Genomic DNA, 20,987 nt, shown 5'->3' with positions numbered 1-20,987 from the left:
CTTTGTCGACTAAATGTCGCTTTCGACAAAGCAGTCGTATTTAGAATAACGATTTTAGATGTTTCGAAAGCGCCCCTTTTCTATTTCAGTTACGGATATATACTAACAAATCCCCGCCATAATGCCTAAAACTGCACTACGCAGACACTGATAGCCTCAATCACCACATCAAGTCTACCAGAGTGTTTGAGGGTACTAGTATTGATGTGCGTAAAAGGTTCGATACTGCAGGATTCCGAGCGAATGGTCCAAATGGCTCTAAGCACTATAGGACTTAATTTCTAAGATCATCAGTCCCCTAGAACTTAGAACTACTTAAACATAACTAACCTAAGGACATCACACACATCCATTGGCGAGACAATATTCTAACCTGCGACCGTAGCGATTCCCAGCGAATAACCAACTCGATACTCTTCTGATGAATAAGAAAATGGTTGATTTCAAGAGATGAACTGAATGTGGAGACTATCGCAAAATTTTTGGGCCTTCGCACCAAAATTTATACGGTAGAAACCGTGCCTGCACAGGGAATAGGGCGTAGGACGGTCATCTGCAAGTAGGCTCACTACTATTACAAGTACTCTTGGATTCAGACGTGAAACCAACTGTGCCCTTTGTCACTCACTCGAAGCAGCATGTTGTTTCGACAATAAAACATGTTCAATTATTTTTATCTGCTCAGATTGGCAAACGATAAATACATTTCGATACTTGTAAAAATGGTAATTGTACATGAAGTAAAGAACTGAATACCTTTTAGAGTAAACATGTAAATACCTGAAAAAATTTATAGATAACCTTAGGACTTGAAAAAGTGATCATTGTATGCATTATAAATATTTTAAAAATGTAATGTGATTATTATAAAACTGTACGAAAAGCACGGTATGAAAAAATGATTTGCTCTAAGTAAATTTTGAATGCTAATCATTTCTTGTGTCTGAGTTTCTTACCTCTCTATTTCGTTTCCTTCAAACAGCATTAGCAAGTGTATATATGTCCTTCAGCTGCGCTGTGTCTTATCAGGATAACTGAGACTATATGGGATAATTATATCTCCAATGGACAATTTTCTCTATCTGGCAGCAGCAGGCGAATAGCTGAACTAACGCTATGTATCGCATACTGTGAGTTAGTAACAAAGAAATTAGTATTCATAGCTCATAGTAAAACAGAAGGTGTGAAATGACACTTTATGAGGACACAGAAGTGCACAAGTAATTATGCGATAAGCTATTTAATGAGGTAAGTTATGTGACGAGACATTTCAGACCCTTATTTCATTGGAAATTTTTTACAATTCGTGCAAAAATAGATTACTGATCACATGTGTGCTTAAGGAGTATGAAGTGTATTTGACGTACGAGAAACAAAGATTTGAGTGTGAGTAGTTGCGTGTGTGTGTGTGTATGTGTGTGTGTGTGAGAGAGAGAGAGAGAGAGAGAGAGAGAGAGAGAGAGAGAGAGAGAGAAAGAGATACAGAGAGAGAGAGTGATTGCTTTGCACGATAGGGATCAAAAGGCTGCACACAATTTTCGATATATAAAGTACAGAGAGTAATTATTACTTCGATTGAGAGCGACGTCTAAGGAGTACGGTATCAAATGCAAGAATCACAGGGAAACAACATCTTTTTAGAAGCACAAAATTTGACATATAGAGTCGATATTTTAAGTGTATAATGGACGAACTACTGAGATTTCCTAAATGGATACCTCTGACTTTCAAGAGAACACATCATTAAAATGTTGGCAAGCTACAAGGCACAAAAAAAGCAAAGAAACTGGGAGCATGCAGAGCAAAAGCGATGCCGAGGTTGCCGACGGTGTGTCTGCGATCCTGGGTCTAGTCACTGCGTTTGCTGTCGTTAATTTCTCGTAGTATGTTGTAGTACGAGTATGAAGCGTTCATTAGCTGAAACAAAAGAACAAGATTCATTGGCTAGAGATAAAAGTTATAAAAATTCTTTTGTACTAAGACACTAAAATACTAGAAACACTAGTAGTACATTTGAAATAATGTAGTAGGTCTATGTAGAATCATTCAGCAATGCTGCTATATAATTCTTAAATATTTATTACAGAACATGCCAATGACATAAGATAAATTGTTCTCAATGTGATAATGTATGGTATGTTGACTACGATTTTGATGCAATTTCGCTATAATCCGTCATTGTCTACAGGCTTTCCGATAACTCGCATCTTGCGGCGATCTAGTACAAAACTCTGTGACCAGTGTTGTAGTCGGTAAGTAACTGTTCGCAGCTGATTTATATTTGACCAAAAGCTATTGTTGTATTATGTATAGAAGAAACTTGACTGCTAAACTATTTTTCAGCCATAGCATAACATTACGCCATCTTGCTGTTCACGAGTGTCGCGTATTCCAATGTTTTGAAAAATGTAACGGGTGATTTTCGACGACTTCTATTTCTTATTAACGCCTCTCTCCCTCCCTCCCCCTCCCTCTGTGTGTGTGTGTGTGTGTGTGTGTGTGTGTGTGTGTGTGTGTGTGTATGTGCTTGGGCATTCTTCGCTTTTGTTCTGCGTCTTGTGTCAGTTCTTTTAAAGCAGTAAAATGTGTCTTGTTGCAAAACGTTGTGTTTTCATTTATTACGTTTTAGCCTTCCACTATTGTCTTTTGTATGTAATAATATTCTTCTACTTTTATTTATCGATGTGAACTGTTGATGTGTTTCAGGATTTGTACATTAGTTTAGATATTAGCGCTGTTGTGGTTTTTATTTCTTAAGTGTTCTGCGAAAGTGGAGTGTTTGAAGTCACTATTTAGAGCTCTCATGAGTTCTGTGCACCTTGCTCGGAAGATTCTCCTTCTACATTTACATCTGCATCTACATTGATACTCCGCAAGCCACCCAACGGTGTGTGGCGGAGGGCACTTAACGTGCCACTGTCATTACGTGCCTTTTCTGTTCCAGTCGCGTATGGTTCGCGGGAAGAACGACTGTCTGAAAGCCTCCGTGCGCGCTTGAATCTCTCTAATTTTACATTCGTGATCTCCACGGGAGGTATAAGTAGGGGGAAGCAGTATATTCGATACCTCATCCAGGAACGCACCCTCTCGAAACCTGGCGAACAAGCTACACCGCGATGCAGAGCGCCTCTCTTGCAGAGTCTGCCACTTTAGTTTGCTAAACATCTCCGTAACGCTATCACGGTTACCAAATAACCCTGTGACGAAACGCGCCGCTCTTCTTTGGATCTTCTCTATCTCCTCCGCCAACCCGATCTGGTACGGATCCCACACTGATAAGCAATACTCAAGTATAGGTCGAACGAGTGTTTTGTAAGCCACCTCCTTTGTTGATGGACTACATTTTCTAAGGACACTCCCAATGAATCTCAACCTGGTACCCGCCTCACCAACAATTAATTTTATATGATCATTCCATTTCAAATCGTTCCGCACGCATACTCCCAGATACTAAACAGAAGTAACTGCTACCAGTGTTTTTTCCGCTATCATATAATCATACAATAAAGCATCCTTCTTTCTATGTATTCGCAATACATTACATTTGTCTATGTTAAGGGTCAGTTGCCACTCCCTACACCAAGTGCCTATCCGCAGCAGATCTTCCTGCATTTCGCTACAATTTTCTAATGCTGCAACTTCTCTGTATACTACAGCATCATCCGCGAAAAGCCGCATGGAACTTCAGACACTATCTACTAGGTCATTTATATATATTGTGAAAAGCAATGGTCCCATAACACTCCCCTGTGGCACGCCAGAGGTTACTTTAACGTATGTAGACGTCTCTCCATTGATAACAACATGGTGTGTTCTGTTTGCTAAGAACTCTTCAATCCAGATACAGCTGGTCTGGTATTCTGTAGGCTCTTACTTTGCTTATCAGGCGACAGTGCGGAACTGTATCGAACGCCTTCCGGATGTCTACGAAAGTAGCATCTACCTGGGAGCCGGTATCTAATAATTTATGGGTCTCATGAACAAATAAAGCGAGTTGGGTCTCACACGATCGCTGTTTTCGGAATCCATGTTGATTCCTACAGAGTAGATTCTGGGTTACCAAAAACGACAGATCGACGTCAGAGATATAGGTCTATAGTTTTGCGCATCTGCTCGACGACCCTTTTTGGATACTGGGACTACCTGACTCTTTTCCAATCATTTGGAACTTTCCGTTCGTCTAGAGACTTGCGGTACACGGCTGTTAGAAGAGGGGCAAGTTCTTTCGCGTACTCTGTGTAGAATCGAATTGGTATTCCGTCAGGTCCAGTGGACTTTCCTCTGTTGAGTGATTTCAGTTGCTTTTCTATTCCTTGGACACTTATTTCGATGTCAGCCATTTTTTCATTTGTGCGAGGATTTAGAGAAGGAACTGCAGTGCGGTCTTCCTCTGTGAAACAGCTTTGGAAAAAGGTGTTTAGTTTTTCAGCTTTACGCGTGTCATCCTCTGTTTCAAAGCCATCATCATCCCGGAGTGTCTGGATATGCTGTTTGGAGAAACTTACTGATTTAACGTAAGACCAGAACTTCCTAGGATTTTCTGTCAAGCCGGTACATAGAATTTTACTTTCGAATTCACTGAACGCTTCACGCATAGCCCACCTTACGCTAACTTTCACATCGTTTAGGTTCTGTTTGTATGAAAGGTTTTGGCTGCGTTTAAACTTGGAGTGAAGCTCTCTTTGCTTCCGCTGTAGTTTCCTAACTTTGTTGTTGAACCACGGTGGGTTTTTCCCGTCCCTCACAGTTTTACTCGGCACGTACCCATCTAAAACGCATTTTACAATTGCCTTAAACGTTTTCCATAAACACTCAACACTGTCAGTGTCGGAACACAAATTTTCGTTTTGATCTGTTAGGTAGTCTGAAATCTGCCTTCTGTTACTCTTGCTAAACAGATAAACCTTGTCGTATGTATTGAACTGGACAGGCGTTGCATGTGAATTAGTGTATTGCAGGATTACTGAGTTTATCTGATGTTCTTTTGTGTGATCTCTGCCTTTGTTGAACTGTGTAGTTTATTCTGAATGTTACTGGAAGTCGTTGCTTTGTCAAAAAGTTTTCATTTCTATGTGCCATTTTATCATTGGATACAGGCGTGTACCATTTCTTTCTTTGTTTTGATGTGGTGTGCTCTGCTGCCTTTTCTGTCTGTTCTGTCTCTATGTTTTCAAAACTTCTGGTTATGCTACATTTCATATTTAAATTGTTGTGTCTGTTTTGTAGGCATTTTCAACAGAAATCTGCTTCATTAATTTTCCATCCACTGTAAACTTACATCCACAACCGCTGTTAGCAACAGCTCATTCGAATACCCAACAGCTCATACGTTCGACAGAGTCAGATACGTACTCCACAGGACAAACAAAACACCTGTTAAACTTGAAAACTACACACATGAACTAAATGTAATCAAAGAAATTTATGCTAAAAATTAATACAAAACTACTGCAGTTCCCAATACTACAACACTGACGTACTTAATTTCACAGTTTCATATTTGTCAAAATATTTGTCAAAAACAGCCGCTGACATAGGTGCAGACGACTTGCTATATGCCTAGGAAACGCAAAAAATACACCTGAAAAACCGCGACAAACGTAGAAACCATGCTGTGAGTTAAAAGGAAACAAGGAATTATAAAGATATTCGCACAATACAGTAACTAGACCAGAGAGTGCACATGTAATAACGATTTGTAATATTTGTAACGATGCTGCTTCTGCATGTTTTATAATAAAGAGTAACCAAGTGGTGATGATGAAACTTCGCTGAAACTAATTAGGGAAAGAACATGAAACAAAAGCGTACAGCATCAAGCCGAACTCACGAACCCACATTCTTTCTTATGCAAACACGGACCAAATGGAAGAGTCTCAGGATACAATGACACATTTATCTGTAATGGAAATCCAAGCAATCCACAAGATAAATACTTAGATTGCAGATACATTCATAATCATTGATTACCCAAAACCCTCAACGAATTGTTAACTCTCTCTGGCACAAAAGAAAATCGGCATTATGTCCAGCAAGTGTCCTATATTTCAATATTTTTAGTATTAAAACTTGATTTACAAGGCGATACCTTCAATGGCGGGTCTACAGTGTGTATAGGTGAATACGAACGTTAGCAAAATAGTAATGCTGTAGGTCCATAGCCCAGATGTATCAGTTCACCAAAACTGTATTTTCTCCATTTTATCATTACAGGATTTTTAATTTTTTTTTCGGATCGGTCATTCTTATGGCTGTTGCGATGCGGTACGCTGCAAGTTCATCTCTGGTGGGAACTTCTCCATATCATTATAGCACTTGCACCCAGCATCCTCAGTTATTTATTGGATAAATTCCAATCCCTGTCTTACTCTACAGTTTTTACCCCCTATACACCTCTAACAAGATAGCAACTTAAGTATAGATTAAGTTCTTTTATTACGCCTTCCATTCTCCAGTCATTAGTGTAGCTGTGAGTAAATGAGCATGCCATATGTTGATGGTCACCTATCATTAGCTGTTGGCTGTACTAGCTATCTATAAAGCTAGTTGACAAGTTTGTGGGGACAATTATTGTAAATGCTTGCATTTAAAGGTCTGATGTAATCATATCTTCCTTGAGACAATTTAATCTAAGCTTCACCTATGATAACGATAGAAGGTGAAGCAATGAACTAAAATTGGTGAAACAGCCAGTTCTTGAACCCAGGTCTCCTGTAACTAAGCAGGTATGTTATACGTTACACCGTGGCATCAGTAACACAGCTGCGAGGATTATCCTGCTTTGATACCTCCATAACACTAACTTCAATTCGACCCTTCAGTCTGTTTTCCTCTTCTTAAATCGTCGTTGCCGGGGTATGAATTGATGTTAGTGTTAGCTAGGGCATTGGACTAGGGTAGTCCATGCCGCTGTGTTGCATCTGTTGCCAGGATGATGTAATGGCTAACACATCTGCCTAGTAAGTCGTTCACCTGTGTTCAAATCCCAGCCACAAATTTGATTCATTTCTTCAACTTATGCCATTATCGTAGATAAAGTTGAGGCACCTGTGTCTAAATTAAAATTAAATTATATCACATCTATGCATCACCTATGCCTCAGGTATGCGCAGGATTCCCCATTACGTAGAAAGCGGGGGAGCTAGTCCAGTGCCAGAAAATAAGCTGAAGGCGTAAATTGATGTTTGTATTAGGGAGAGAATTTGACTAGAGTAGTCAGTATAGGAAGAGAATAGAAGATTCTGAAATGAGGTGCTACAGGAATTGCCGAAGATTAGATAGATAGATCACGTGACTAATGAGGAGGTACCGAATAGAATTGAGAAGAAGAGGAGTTTGTGGCACAATTTGACTAGACGAAGGGATCGGTTAGTATGACAAGTTCTGAGGCATCAGGGGATCTCCAATTTAGTACTGGAGGGAAGCGTGGAGGGCGAAAAGTGTAAAGGGAGACCAAGAGATGAATACACTAAGCAGATTTAGAAGGATGTAGATTGCAGGAGTTATTCAGAGATGAAGAGGCTTGCACAGGATAGAGCAGCATGGAGAGCTGCATCCAAGCAGTCTGTGGACTGAAGATAACAACAACAACAGTCTGTACAGTTGTGTTACCTCTGCTGCTACAATGGTGCATTGACTAACAAATCTGTGTAGTAAACAGGAGACCCGCGTTCAAGTCCAGGCCTCGACACAATTCTTAATTCGTTTCTTAAGCTCATTTCACTACCTTGCAGTTAATTTTTGTAAATTGCCAAGTCTTACGTGTTGTTTAATGTTGTATGTATTTCAAACCAATTGTATTAAAAACAGTATAACAGAATTAAAGTTTTCTTGTTTAACACCTGTGTAAGAAACACATAGTTTTATGAGTGTCCAGTAAGACATAGTATCTTATTTGGTATTTTCTGGTTTGAATATATGAGATCAGAGAAGTATTATCTTCTTATGTATTTCCTGGTTTTAATATATGAGACAAAAGCAGTGTAGCCAAAGGTTTGGACAAGCTTGGCTGGCTGGTGAATATAGACGATGGTTTGTGCAACACGTTTTGTTGATTGAGACATACATACCAGACTCGTGCTGAAGAACATACCAGTACTGCTGTATGAGAAAGTATAGTTCCGTTAAACAAAGCTCTATTATCACATCCTTACCAAGCATCAAAGATTACCATAAGTTGTTGAGGAATAATTATATTTAAGTTATATCCTATCTGGACTGTGAATCGGTGGCTAAGTTAATATATATTTTTTTAAACGACAGTACAGTTATTCAGTATGAGTTTCAGATGTGTTTTTTCTATTCGTGTGCATTATTTTATCCGGAAATAGTAACTGTTCCTGAGATCTGCATTATAGACCGTCATTGTTTCTCGAGTAATTAACAACTTACAGAGACAGTCAAAAGTTTTTCACGTAGTTATTCGTTACAAAAATGCGAAAATTAAGTTTTCACTGCACTTGGCAACTGTTATAGTGAATTTAAGATACAGTTGAGCACTACAGTGCACATAAGAAGACAGCATGAAACTGATGACTTGCTTCGAACGTAATGGGCTCACAGGTATATGAACGAACGGTGTCTTTGCTGACAAACACGTGTAATCGATCTCCAATCATTCTGTCCCGTCTCCTTTGTTAGGGAGCCGTGCACAGCTCGCGTTTATCCCATTTATTGTTTGTCATCTTCTATTACGGTACTGTCGCTTCGTTTTATGGCGTCATTAACTTCCTGCCTTGCTTGCCCACGAGCGGAAGCAGCAGCGCTTATCGATAAGTGCACTGTCGTACCATCTCTGGAGCGACCGCTAGTATTTCCGGGTCGTCGTGTGTCGGGCAGTCAGTTCGGGACGGACGACCGGTGCAGTCGGGACGCGGCAGCAGTGAAGTCGGGGCGCAGCGCCGGTGAGGCGCCGACAGCCGGTGCTCGCCGACCACTGGCGACGCACATTAACTGTCCGATGGAGGGAAATAGGAGCGGAAGACCTTTGGTTGATCGTTCGGTTGGTCGTCTCATCGGCCGACGTATATTTGGTCGTTTCACCTTTTCCAGGCCTTGGAGTTGGTCGGTTGGTGTGAAGCAGCGAGGAAGTCTCCCTGGCACATGTCTGTCCAGGACCGCTGGCGACGTCCCCGTGCGCTGGGAGTGTGAGCGGCTGTTCCCATTGCTACGAGGTCAGTGGCTCACCGATCCCGGACAGGAAAGTGGAGTCTTTACTTTACCAGCAAGCCCCAACTGTTCACATTATGTCGTTTGAGTTTTTTTGGGGCTGTTTGGGAATTTCCGCTAGCAACAACGTGTGTTTCCAATTTGGCGAAATTCTAGCCGCCCTGCTGAGGAGTTTAACTTAACTTGATTATTTTTGAATTGAAGTGCATCAGCGGAATCGTCTTCCTTGTGGCCGTTACCATGGTGCGTACCTGCCCTGGCCGTTGACTCAATTCAGGCAGTGCATGGTCCTCGTTGTGTTGTGGCTGTCCAGAACGGCGTGTAGTTTGGCAGCCGAATGTGTAATTCGTTGTGTGCGCCAATACCTTCTCCGTTATTCCATTTAACTCTGTGTTGTGTGCTGGTTGGGTGGAGCGGAAGTTATCCTGTCGCTTGGTCCTTTGGCTGTCTATCGGTTGGGTTGCCGTCGGATTGAGAATGGTTGGGCTTGTCTCACCTAAGCGAGCGTTAGTGTTTGAATTCCAGGCCGACCCTTGGAAACTTCTGGGCGGCCTTTGATGTGCTGCCTTTCCATATTTGTCCTGTTGTTTGTTTCTGTATGGCTTCTAGCCGATTTTAAATTAAAGTTGTTTTGCCCTTACGACATGAGATTGTTTGGGCCTTCAGCCTAATTTAGAGAAATCTTTTAAGATAAAGCCTTCTGCCATTTAAACTCAAATGCTTGTTTTGAGTCTTAAGTTAACCTTCAGCCGATTTCAAATTAAAGTTGTTTGGCCCTTGAGGCCTGAGATTGAGTGGCACATTTAGTCGGGAATTAATTTCTAAAATTAATGTTTGGCTTGCTCTGTGGTTAATGTTTTCCTTACTCTTGTAAATGTTTGTCAAATAAAGTGATATGTCTGAGTGCAACTGACAGCCACTCCTTTTGGCCAATCTCCGCAAATTAAACTATCTGTCCAGTCCTTCGGATATATCAGGGGATATCACACTGTATCTGTACATTACTCTTTTTAATACAAGTACTACGTTCTTGGTTTTACAGTCTTACTCTTGACTTGGCTTTTTACTTTATTTTTCCCCACGTGCGATGTGATGGTGATGATGAGGTGGAGATGAATTCTACCTGCTGTACTGGGGAAGTGGTTGAAGCAGCTTGTAGTTATTGCAATATTTTAGCAATTTTAATGGAGACATTTTCAGCAATTATGTAAAAAAGAAATGCATTGCTCAGTGGTTTCTTTTCCCTGTGAACTGTGCTTGTGACAGCTATAAGCTCTTGACAACGTTTGAGAAAGGGGCACAAGAGATTGACTAGTAATGACCGGTCAAGTATGTAATAGTGTCGACAGTCTTACCCTTCAGAATGCGAAACGGTGTTTCTCATGTGATTCTGTATTTGAATGTATAGTACATGTATAAAAATTAAAAAAAAATTTCAACAGAAAACTGCTTTTTTTGTGTGAAACCCAGTTACCGTAATCACTATAGGTCTTGTCAAGCAGTTTATTTTCTCTTTCATAGAGGCGTGAATTCGCTTGGAGTCTGCTGTCAAGGAAGGGATAGTGATGTAGAGACTTTTCAGTTGTAGTCTAATTGTTGTTCTTTACAGCGAATAACTGTGAAGCAGTTAAGCCTAAATGTAATGCTCAGATTTGGAAACATGGTGTGACGATCATCTTAACACTGTTTACAGTCACGAATGTGTAGCCGGGATATCACGCTGGGTTATCTAACAGTTACATACAGCAGCTGGGGAGTATCACAAGCGCCCCATAATAAATAGTCTGAGGCAATGAAATACTAACTTTTTTTCCCAAGTGCCTCCTGTGATATGAAATACCCCAGATGGGCATTTCCTATCGTCTTCCCTTCAACACACTGTATTTGTACTGTGACCATATACGAGTAAAATGTGTAGGTGAATATCATATCCACACATTTTAAATGAACTGGCATGATACTGGATTCATATGAATGTGCAGAAGCACCATTAACACCAATTCGACCTCTGCCGTTCACATATATTTTTGTGAATAAAGAAAAACACATTTAATAAGAATTTTTTTATTGATTATCATTTCTAAATACAACACAATTCATTCTAATGGGTGTCCGACCATCAATTTGATATCCCTCATTTCACATCATACTGCTTATAGTTGGCTCCATCGAGATGGCGGAAGTGCGAGACGACATAAGCAGCGGTTTAAGTAGGTACCATACATCAATGAGCACTTTATGTCTTTCTATGTTAGCCAGAAGCACAAATGAAGCAGATCATAGCAGTCCTTTTGAGAAGAAATTCTGTATCAGAGACACACGCCGCCAGCTCGACTCCACAGGGCGCAAAACTTTTTGCCCTACATCTAGAACTGGCGTCCCTGCTCTCTCCTGTCACCTGGGAATGGGTTGAATCTTCCTGCTGCGCACAAGCTGAGAGGACTCAACGAAATGCAACTACGAAAAAGACATCAAAATTTGTTCGGCTTGCATCAAAACAGCCCAAACAGGAGACTAAACGCACCATTATGAATCTTACAGGCAAAACCATCGACAACGCTGCGTTTTTCGTCCTAGAAAACGGCTTAAACTTTGCTCCAACATCAGCAGCAATCCCTGTCGGAGAAATCATCAGCGGAGGAGTAACGACGGGAAACGTGCCGCACACTAGCCAGGGCCGGGCCGCCGAAACGCAACATCTCCAGACGGAAAATGGCCGCGCTGCGTTCTCTGCGTGACGATCCAGACATTGACGTCCTCCCAGCGGATAAGGGGAACATAACCATTCTACTAACGACGGCAGAATACAAAGAGAAAATGAACAAGATTCTGGACGACCCAGCTTACAGGAAGATGACGACGGACCCAACCAGTCGGATACAGCGCAAGACGATTGAACTTCTTCGAAGTACCTTTACAGAAGAGACAGCGAAGTAACTTCGGCCGCGTGCTGCTGCACCACCAGGACTCTACGGACTTCAGAAGGTACACAAGATGGGCACTCCTCTGAGAGCGATAATGAGCACTATAGGAGCGCCAACATACCAGCTTGCCAAACGCTTGTTCGCAGTATTGAGTCCATTGGTTGGCAAATGTGAGCACCATATCAAAAACTCGGCTCAGTTTGTGGAACGTTTGGGGAAAGTCAAGTTGGCCAGCTCAGATCTTATGGTCAGTTTCGATGTTGTATCACTTTTCACGAGAGTTCCACTCAAGGATTCGCTGAATCTTATTGAGAAGAAATTTGGGCCCACATTCACGAAAGTATTTAACTTTGTGCTCACGTCAACATATTTTCTTTTTGACGGATATTACTACGAACAGACAGACGGCGTACCTATGGGTAGCCATCTGTCACTTGTGGTGGCCAACATGTACATAGAAGAATTTGAGGAGAAAGCGTTACAATCAGCACCACTAAAACCAACAGTCTTCTACAGATATGTTGACGACACTTTCATCATTTGGCCTCACGGCGAAGAGAGGCTCCAACTGTTCTTACAACATCTGAACTCTATCCACCCCCAAATTCAGTTCACCATGGAGGTGGAGAAAAACGGGCAGGTACCATTCATGGATGTTCTGGTACAGAAAAAGCCTGATGGAACACTAGGACACAGCGTCTACCGGGAGACAACCCACACGGATCTATACCTTCACGCCTCCAGCTGTCATCACCCGTCATAAAGAGAAGGAGTACTAAATACATTGGTTCACAGAGCCCGTGTGATCTACGACGAAGGAAACTTAAAACTGGAACTAGATCACCTCAAGGATGTGTTCCAGAAGAACGGCTATAGTGACCGCCAAATTCGAACGCGCCTTCAAGCAGAAGACCACACCACAGCCGACGCCTGATGATGATCCGCAGAAAGCGACAGCCTACATACCATATGCGGGCAACGTATCTGGGAAAATAGGCAGGATTCTAGGACGCCATAACATTAAATGCGTCTACCGCCCGCCGCCAAAGATCAAGTCCCTCGTAGGGACAGAGAAAGGACGATTTAGGATTCCGGAAATATGGAGTTTATTTCATACCGTGCGAGTGTGGGAAAGCATATGTGGGGCAAACCTTTCGCACCATCGAGGAAAGGCGTACTGAACAGAAACGGCACACCGATCTCCAACAGCCTACAAAATCTGCCATCGCAGAACATTGCCTCGAGACGAATCACCGTGTGGAATACAAGAACACAGAGGTCCTGCACAACACTTCCCGCGTTTGGGACTATGTATACAAGGAAGCAACTGAAATCCGGCTGCACGAGAACCTTATTAACAAGGACAACGGATTTCAATCCAGCAATAAAAATTCTGCAGGAGCAGCGCAAACGGGGCACCACACCCGCCGAAGGCGGCACACGTACTGGCGCCCATCAGTCATCTCGTCAGCGCAAGCTACCCCCACCACCGCGGCCTGCACATCCCTCGGTTCATACGTGGAGTCAGTGGAGGGGATAGGCGACAGGTATATATATATATATATATATATACCACACCACCCGCCGGCCTAGGACGTCAGCAACAGGAGTAACCTGATGATGATGGCACGTTACGCCGTCGAACATTCGTTCAACAACAACCACTCAACCCGGCTGTATGCCCGAGAGACCTTCTAGCATCTCATTCGCCGGGAAATTTTACGAACACACAAAATTCTGTAATCTTAAAGCGAAATCAGGGTGTAACATTACGGAGGAATAATTTGCTGGGTGATTTCATCTTAAATGAAAAAGATCGTGACAACCTGTTGTTATCAATTTCTCTGGTGAAAATGCATGTTAGACCTCTATATCATAAGTGTTAATAAACCAAGAATTTTCTCTTTATCTTAAGTACTGAAAATGGTACGGCCATTTGAAAAATGTATAATTTCTAATTAACTCTTAAAATAGCAGAGAAAAAAATATAACTGATAAACCAGAAGTACTGGAGACCTGTCAAATGCTTTGCGTTATAGCTTCCCCTTAATGTGTCGGAATTTAGTTGAAAGCCGAAAATTTGTGGGCTTCCTTTAACGCACAAATTTAAGACGAAAATACTAAATTTACGTTAATTTTTCAGTTTAATAATTTTTCTAGTTTGGGAAGTCAAAGAACACTATATTTCTATCATATTACCAGGTACTACTGCTGTAATAAATAGTATCTTGTCCTCTCAAGCCATCTATATTATGTAAATATTTATTACTGAAACTGTAAAAAAAGGCATTTTTTATGAGGTTTCGTGAATTATTTGCTCGAAACATACATATGAAAACTTTTGAGAATCACACAAAATATTGTGTGGTTAATATGTTAGTAGTCAGTACCAACACAGCGGCCAATATTTTTTGAGTAACGTATTAAAATATTTTCAAAAGTTTGCATATTTTTCAACACGGAATTTATAGTGTAAAATATGCATGTTGACAACACCGTTGCCAACGCTCTGCTGTTTATAAAAAACGAAAGAGAGCTCGAACATAAGCGAGTGTTGTGTTTGGTTTGAAATTTTTGTTAGATACAACGTCAGTGAGGAAATACAGTAGCGGGAGAGTGAGGCGAATGGACTATGAAAAAAGAGACAAGCAGGTGGTGTTTAAGAAAAGTGAAAAATACATCACAATTATTGGAAATCTGTCACAGGTACTGCAGAAAAATCATGGTCCTCAAGCTACAATATTAGCATCACATCAATTGTGCAGGAATTTCTACAATCACTGCAAGAAGAGATTTAGTGACAACCGACCTGAACGATCACCATCACTCGAATGTGAAAATGAAGAAGACAATGCAAATTTAATATTTCCGGATGTGAAGTTGTTGATGCGCTGAACGTTAATATATCTGCTGTAACCTCTAATATATCCCCCTTAAACGTCCAGTATGTAAAAAGAACAGTGGAAGAAATTGGAACAAGTTTCACACAAACAACATCTTCAAAACTTTGTGAGTTGTATAATGTAGATTCACTTCGTGCAGAACGCGAAGATAGTGATGTGTGCACGAAATGTGACATGTGGTTTCTAAACCTAAATACTGCTACTTCACCAGCCACCTATACTAAGAAGGTAGAGTTACTGTTACTGACACCAGAATCAGATGTAGAAACACACACATACTTTCTCACATTGATTTCAAAAGCTCATAAAATAAATAACGAGAAAGGTATTGGGGGATGCCCAGATTCTTGCTGTGGGCATCCGTTGCAAGATGATACGCTTACTGTTGCTCTGGAATATTACAAAGATTGCAGCAAGTAAAGTCCTAACCAGGTTGATGTTGACTCTGTTAGTAAATATTGCGAAAAGGTTAAAAAGGTAAAAAGGCATATGATAGGATCCATAAGAAAAGCACATCTCCCAATGAAAAAGGAGAACCCGAATTTAAAAACTGGTCTCACACAAATATACTTCTTACGATAAAAATTGGTGAGAGAACTATGCGCATGTATTTACTGCACTGATTTCAAACTTGTTTGTTTCGCCACGTGCAGTTCACAAGAAAGAAGTACACAGAGATGGACCTGGTGCTTTTGTGTATATGTCAAGAGTCGCAGGATAAATGTTGGCTGCAGGAATGTGCAATGTGTCCTGGTGCTGAAGCAATGAGTGTTGAATCATTACACATTCAGCAAACTGACAATGATGTAACCTACGCATTTTGGGATAGGGAGAGTTGGTGACGATGGCATTAGCGACAGAAACGTTTCTTACAGGGGTCAGGCATTGGGTCATGAAAGGAATAGCTCATCATCATAACTGATTGATTCAGACACAGGCCATTGCAGAAGTCAAATCATCCACATCCTAGCATACTGGCACGTTAGTTCTTTATTTCGGCTTTGCTGAGAACTGGTCTGATGCTTTGCAGAACGAAACTCAAAGTAACCACTGGCACACAACACAGGTATTAGTATTCACAAAAGTTGCTCACTTCCTTGGAACATAACACTGTTTTGCTATTGTCAGTGATGATGTCATTGAAGACAGTGCACACGCATGTTACACTGTCAGAATGATAACTGATGACATAGCATCTAGAGGCCATGAGTTTCCTAACCATATGTATGTGACTTATAGTGCAGACCACTTTCAGCTTTATGAGATTGGTCAACACTGTAGCACAAGAATCAAGACACGAAAATGGAAATTTTCAGCAATAAGTCAAGGTAAATGTTCATATGGTGGAGTAAGAGTACGTACACGTCTTGCAGCAGTAATTGATCTCCAGTGTGAAGCTGTTGATGCCATAAGAGATGCTACTGGTTTTGCACACACCATATCCATATTAGTATCAAATAAGAAATTCTTAATTTTAACTGAAATCGAATTCCATTTTAAAAGAGTGATGAGTGGTCTTCCATGAAGCCTGTGGCAGGAACTTAGGTCACTAGAGGGTGTATCGCAGAGTGGCACATACATTGTGAAAATACAGCTTGTTACTGTGTGTGAAATGCAGAGACACAGTGTACATTACAAGACTCTGTAGTGAGGCACTTCATTTCTTGTGGTACGATAATCAGTGCTGGTTGGGACAGATAATAAGTGTCTCTCATGAGCTGCAATATATAATTGTTTTGTGACTTCGTAGGCTTTCCCGGCGTAATAAGTCTTCAAAATCTCTTCGGGTCCGGATTCTAAAATCAACGTGACTCGATATTTCGGCGATCCAACTGGTCGCCATCTTCAGAAGAATGCTGCTTGCTGATGAGTCCCGCTGAGAACTAACGCCTGGTTGCAAAACGACGTCCTATATAGGCCACCTTGGAGTACACGGCGCGTGCGCCGCCCGTCACAGTTGCTGCCCTCCAAGACAGGGAAGGGGCGCCGCCCCTGGTAGAACTTTGCGGCAACGATATATCGCACTCATGGTCGCACCGAAGAATGTTCAATTTTGATGCGGGATAGTACCGGATTCCACGTCCTGCTAAGAGGAAACCCATTGTCTCTATTGATTAAATTATCCGCCAACCTAATTTCAATTGCCTCTTTATAAACACTATTCCAAAAACTGGAAATGTTGGCAACTACCACCGTTTCGTCATATTTCATGCGGTGTCCCTCATTTAAACAGTGTTCTGCTACTGCCGATTTTTCCGGCTGTTGTAGCCTCGTATGGCGTCGGTGTTCCACACACCTGTCATGAACTGTGCGAATCGAACGACCAATGTAAGTTTTCCCACACTGACACGGAATTTTGTATACACCGGGTTTCCTAAGCCCCAGATCATCTTTTACAGAGCCAAGTAGTGCCCTAATCTTAGAAGGCTGTCGGAACACACTTTTGATGTTAAAATTCCTTAAAATTCGTCCAATCTTAAACGATATACCTCCTGCATAGGGAAGAAAGGCCACCGATCCATGTTCCTCTTCATGCACCTCCAGAGATGGTCCAAACTCCATAGCCCGACGAATCTGCCTCTCGGAGTATCCATTATCCTTAAAAACAGCCATCAAATGCGCAAGTTCTTGGGTTAAGCTGTCCGCGTCGGAAATGGCATATGCTCTCCGTACCAAAGTCCTGAGGACGCCACTGCGTTGGTAGGGTGGATGACAACTTGTAGAATGCAGATACCGATCTGTGTGCGTCGGCTTTCGGTGAACACTGTGTCCCAAAGTACCATGTGGTTTTTTATAAACCATAACGTCTAAAAATGGAAGCATCCCATCACTTTCGACCTCCATGGTAAATTTGATGCGGGGATGAAGACAGTTGAAATGGTCCAAAAATCTATTAAGAGAGTCACGTCCATGCGGCCAAACGAAAAACGTATCATCCACGTATCTCCAGAAGCACGTTGGTTGGAAAGCTGAAGTCTTTAGTGCCATATCCTCGAAGTCCTCCATAAATAAATTGGCGACTATAGGTGATAAAGGACTACCCATATGACGGAGTGGCTATGGGTTGTCCTTTATCACCTATAGTCGCCAATTTATTTATGGAGGACTTCGAGGATATGGCACTAAAGACTTCAGCTTTGCAACCAACGTGCTTCTGGAGATACGTGGATGATACGTTTTTCGTTTGGCCGCATGGACGTGACTCTCTTAATAGATTTTTGGACCATTTCAACTGTCTTCATCCCCGCATCAAATTTACCATGGAGGTCGAAAGTGATGGGATGCTTCCATTTTTAGACGTTATGGTTTATAAAAAAACAGATGGTACTTTGGGACACAGTGTTCACCGAAAGCCGACGCACACAGATCGGTATCTGCATTCTACAAGTTGTCATCCACCCTACCAACGCAGTGGCGTCCTCAGGACTTTGGTACGGAGAGCATATGCCATTTCCGACGCGGACAGCTTAACCTAAGAACTTGCGCATTTGATGGCTGTTTTTAAGGATAATGGATACTCCGAGAAGCAGATTCGTCGGGCTATGGAGTTTGGACCATCTCTGGAGGTGCATGAAGAGGAACATGGATCGGTGGCCTTTCTTCCCTATGCAGGAGGTATATCGTTTAAGATTGGACGAATTTTAAGGAATTTTAACATCAAAAGTGTGTTCCGACCGCCTTCTAAGATTAGGGCACTACTTGGCTCTGTAAAAGATGATCTGGGGCTTAGGAAACCCGGTGTATACAAAATTCCGTGTCAGTGTGGGAAAACTTACATTGGTCGTTCGATTCGCACAGTTCATGACAGGTGTGTGGAACACCGACGCCATACGAGGCTACAACAGCCGGAAAAATCGGCAGTAGCAGAACACTGTTTAAATGAGGGACACCGCATGAAATATGACGAAACGGTGGTAGTTGCCAACATTTCCAGTTTTTGGAATAGTGTTTATAAAGAGGCAATTGAAATTAGGTTGGCGGATAATTTAATCAATAGAGACAATGGGTTTCCTCTTAGCAGGACGTGGAATCCGGTACTATCCCGCATCAAAATTGAACGTTCTTCGGTGCGACCATGAGTGCGATATATCGTTGCCGCAAAGCTCTACCAGTGGCGGCGCCCCTTCCCTGTCTTGGAGGGCAGCAACTGTGACGGGCGGCGCACGCGCCGTGTACTCCAAGGTGGGCTATATAGGACGTCGTTTTGCAGCCAGGCGTTAGTTCTCAGCGGGACTCATCAGCAAGCAGCATTCTCCTGAATATGGCGACCAGTTGGATCGCCGAAATATCAAGTCAAGTTGATTTTAGGATCCGGCAGCAAACCCGAAGAGATTTTCAAGATATAATTGTCTTCTTTATGACACGTCATGGGTCCTGCTTATACGTTCAAATAGCTGTCATCAAAAGATCAGTGTTCAGGTCGCATTTCGCAAGTACTGCTCTTGTTGGAACATCCTTGTCTGTGTGCAAATCCAGCTCGGCTATACAATTTCAATGAGATGTAGACGAAAAATACAACTAAACTCTTCCCAACAGTGCAGTGGTGATTGTAACATTTTAGGCAATTTTATTTCATGGAAAGTCGTGAAGAATTAAAATCGTGACAGAATAATTTGTTAGTAATATCATAAACAGCAAAAAGGGGTATAAACATTCTACCTGCCATTTTTGTTGTAAAATGCTTTCAAACAAAATTATGAATTCTTTTTCCACTTACTTATAATGTTGCAAAGCAATTATTTTGATTCAGAAACACCAGTTTTGCATGATATTTACTTGAAGTCAGCGATCAGTTTAATTATTTAAGTGTCCATGATTTTTTGACCTTGTGAGTAGAGCTAGGTCTGCCTAAAAAATTTCTCACATTTTGTGCAGACAAGTATTGCAAACTGTTATTGTACATTCCCTAAGTACAATGACCAGCTAGTGTACTATATAACTTTTAGAACATTTAGGATGGGAGTTATGAAGAAAATAATTTCTAAACAACCAAAAAATTTCGGTTTCCTTTATATTCTTGTACAAATATTTTGTCTGTTTAAGAATTTATTGCATAAACTCATAGCTGACAGTTATCAGTCATTTCTCTTCATCTGTCATCAAGACAGTTAACATCCTCTGGCCATTCATATTTTCAAAACAAAATTATGAAATTCATAAAAATTAACAAATTTCCATGGTTTCTATTTCTGAAAGGAAAAAATAGCTCAGAAGTGTGTACATATTAATCATGACTCACAGTACTGGAAACAAAGTATTTATTGGAAATAAATTCAGATATCTATCACTTTCGGTTTCATTATTACAATTTGTCAATTTTCCCTTTCATTACGACATTTTTACAAATACTCCTATCTAGAGAGGTTTGCAGCGTTTTCAGAAATCATCAGAGAGTCAAAATCTTGTGAATTTGGAGGGATATCAGGTGGAATTTAACATATGTTTTTTCAGCAATCATTGAAATAGTGATGTGACATATTCACTATTGACGTGTATGATTTGAGATGAAATCGCGCTGCTGTAGAGTAATTAGTACGTCCCTGCTAAGGTGATTCTTTTAGGATACCAGTGTCCTGCATTCACCCTTAACGTTGCCCCACAGCTGCAGCAGCGACTTCAACCATCTATGAGAAGTGAATGCACAGACAACACCATCAATATGTTCGCATCCTTCACCTAAGTTAGTGGTCTTGGCATCAAGAAGCAGGAAGCCGTTACTCATTGCTGCTGTGCCCGTAAGCTCACGGCTGCACTCGATGTGCACTCTGATTTATATAACAAAGCTATTACGTAAAAATATCTTTCAAATGTTGAAAATAGCGAAAAATAAATTTGTATATGCAGGCAATGGCAGTTCGGCTGCTCAGACGTATGAGTAAGAGAACTTCAGTAAGTCATGGCATACAGTTACCTGCTCTCCTCACAGCAAGAAAGCAATCATGTGAGTGTTAGTGCTGATGAAGATGAACGTAATCGCAAAGAATAGATATAA

General features: G+C 41.4%; 1 protein-coding gene across 1 annotated transcript in view; it reads right to left on the bottom strand.

The window, feature by feature from the left end:
* Nucleotides 1–1,848: 1,848 nt before the first annotated feature.
* LOC126273419 (odorant receptor 83a-like) overlaps nucleotides 1,849–20,987 on the bottom strand; it is a 103,069-nt gene continuing 83,930 nt past the window's right edge. Inside the window, exon 6 of the mRNA XM_049976971.1 lies at nucleotides 1,849–1,917. Coding sequence (XP_049832928.1) covers nucleotides 1,849–1,917 — 69 coding nt within the window. The remainder of the gene's footprint in view (nucleotides 1,918–20,987) is intronic.

This window comes from Schistocerca gregaria, chromosome 5 (assembly GCF_023897955.1).
Source record: "Schistocerca gregaria isolate iqSchGreg1 chromosome 5, iqSchGreg1.2, whole genome shotgun sequence".
Taxonomy (NCBI): Eukaryota; Metazoa; Arthropoda; class Insecta; order Orthoptera; family Acrididae; genus Schistocerca; species Schistocerca gregaria.
The sequence above is the reverse complement of the archived record's forward strand: the minus strand, read 5'-3'. Positions and strand labels throughout refer to the sequence as shown.